At 34.1% G+C, this 2,785-nt stretch overlaps 1 protein-coding gene across 1 annotated transcript in view; it reads left to right on the plus strand.

Moving 5' to 3' along the window:
• RAD17 (RAD17 checkpoint clamp loader component) overlaps positions 1-2,785 on the plus strand; it is a 93,635-nt gene that overhangs the window by 62,492 nt on the left and 28,358 nt on the right. The window contains exons 13-14 of the mRNA XM_007943361.2: positions 957-1,106; positions 2,210-2,330. Of these exons, the coding sequence (XP_007941552.2) occupies positions 957-1,106; positions 2,210-2,330 (271 nt within the window). The remainder of the gene's footprint in view (positions 1-956; positions 1,107-2,209; positions 2,331-2,785) is intronic.

A 2,785-nucleotide genomic window follows, 5' to 3' on the forward strand; every position in this document is an offset into this window, starting at 1 on the left:
TTCTTCATTCTTCTTTGCTCTGGATGAGGAGATAATGCATCATTGCATCTAGCTGGTTGCTTGCAAGCTTTTAAGATTGCAGTCACTACTCACCAAAGTAGGATGTGGAACAGTGTTTTTGTGTAGTGTGTTATGCCAGTTGAGCTTGATGTCCCCTGTAACCATGGCATATATGGACATTCTTATAGCACATACAAATACATATGTGGACATATGATCTGCCAAAGTTACATATGGTCATGGGTATATTCCTTTTTGCCTAGACAATATGTGATCATTCAGCTTGTCAACCTGTGTGTTTACCCATAGATTAATGTTTGTTGTTACTCGGAAGGAAGATTAGGCAGTCTACTTCTGTAGTGATACCGCCTTGGAAACCCACGCGGGTGGTTGCTATGAGTCGGGTCCGACTTGATGGCACATAACAACAACATTACTGATTAATGCACTGTTGTGTATCTATCCTTAATTTTTGTTCATTGGTTTTTCACATTTTAACATATTTGCTTAATATCCTTTTATGTATTTGAACACTTTCTTTTGGCTAAACAATTGGAAAGTAATTGCAAACATCATGACATTTAATGTTTACCTATACGTAAGGACATTGTTCTTTTACAACCACAATAGCATTATCATACCTAAAAAAGGTAACATTAATTCAGCAATATACTGTCCCTATTCAGATTTTCCCAGTTGCCTTAAAAATGTATTTGTGTTTGCGTCACCCACATCCAAGACCCAGTAAGGGTTCACACATTGCATTTGGTTGGTATGTCTCAGTTGTCTGCTGTATTGTTTTAAAATTCTGTAGCACTATTATTATTAGGGCTTTGGTGATGTTGGAAAAAGTGAATAGTAACTAAATGTGATGAGTCTGTTTGGTATAAGTAGTACCCATACTACTATTTTATAAATTCCTTGTTTATTATTTCATATCTTGTCTCATTTGTTAGACACGCTCTTACGTCAGGGAATATAGTACATCGATAGCTACAAGAGGTGTGATACATTCCAACAAAGCAAGAGGATTTGCTCACTGCCAAGGAGGAGGATCAAGTTTTCGACCATTGCACAAACCTCAGTGGTTTCTAATAAGTAAAAAGGTAAAAAAAAAAAAGAGCGAGAAAGAGGACAAATGTTTCATTCTTAGCAAGAAATAGTTTCCAAGGCCTGCAGTTTTCTTAGGGTTATGGAAAGGACAATCTCAGTCAAATTAAGGGAAAAAAACACCCAAAATTTGATAATACATACCCTTTTCTTAATTGACTTTTATTGAAATCAAATACAGGTGTAATTATTTTTTGTTTTTGATTTAGTATTCTAGCTTTGCTTCTAATCACCTAGACAGATTACTTCACCTAATAGGCTTCTGGTTTTCTCAGCTATAGGTGTAGATGATTGGACTATCTTAGAGGCCAAAAGCTGGTGGCCCACAAGTTGAATACAATATAGGGAACAGATTTTCCTTTTTTAAATGAATTACCAGTCTTTAAAAATTGATAGAATAAATATAATTCAAATATGAATTTTTGGCTTCTGCATTTCTGGAATTTCCTGAAAGAAATGGAAAGTAAGCCCATATTTCTACATGGCAACATTCAGCTAGGGCCAAGTAGCATGTGTCCCCTTAAAATATGCATGGTAAGTACCCAACTGCAGACTGTAAGCTCCTTGAAGATAAGGATTGTGCTTTGTGTGAACTTAAAATATTTAACAGGTAAGCATGGATATTTCAGAGGATTTAGGAAAATGTTTAAGGCTGAACTCAAAGTACACTCTAATAAGTTGCATAATGTGAAATTAGAATACCATATGGAGCCTTTTTAAAAGAATGTATTTGAGAAACATAATGTAATTTGTGATGTCTGTATGCTCATAAGCAGAATTCCTTTGATTTTTAAGTTTGTTATTCTTATGTATAGTCTCTTAAAAAATTCTTACTGCTGCTATGTCAACTGTGAGATAGATATATAGCTAAAATGCATTATCAGATAATGCTAGAGTGGTTGTAAAGGTCTTATTAGATAAAGTTTTAAAAATTAATGTGTAGTATCTTTGTATTTATGAATATATTTCTGATTCCTTTTAGTGGGAATGATACTTAGAAATCGGATCTGGGAGATTGTTTATTGTAGTATAATAAACTTTGTTTAGGAACCGTAACTGTATTTTCATCTTCCATTTCTGAAATGTTTTCCTTGTACAGTATCGAGAGAATTGCCTGGCAGCAAAAGCACTTTTTTCTGACTTCTGCTTACCAGCTTTATGCCTCCAAACTCAGCTGTTACCATACCTTGCTATGCTGACTATCCCAATGAGAAATCAAGGTAATAACACGGGCTTTTATCCTTATACTGAAGAAGTTGTTTTTTATAACAGTATCTTTTTGTGGTTCAACTCTGCTATGTAGTAGTGAGACTGAGATTTCTATGTTATTTATTGATCATAAATCAATGCATACTTTAAAAAAAAAATAAAACACAAACAATACAGACATATTCAAAGGATAATTTGAAAGTAAATTCCCTACAGCTAGATAACTGCTCTTTTGATGATGATGTTGTTATGTGCCGTCGAGCTGGACCTGACTCATAGCGACCCCTCCTTGAGTTTCCAAGGCGCTATCACTATGGAAGTAGATTGGTATGAATTCTTCCATGCTTTTTTCCCTGCACATACAAATGTCTTTTTTTAAAAATGCATTTTATTGGAATATAATTTATGTACAGTGAAATACACAAAACTAAAGTAGCATGGGTCAATACTTTTTTTTTTTTTTTTT

Source organism: Orycteropus afer, unplaced genomic scaffold, assembly GCF_000298275.1.
Source record: "Orycteropus afer afer isolate SDZICR_OR568_19922 unplaced genomic scaffold, OryAfe1.0 scaffold00104, whole genome shotgun sequence".
Lineage (NCBI taxonomy): Eukaryota > Metazoa > Chordata > Mammalia > Tubulidentata > Orycteropodidae > Orycteropus > Orycteropus afer.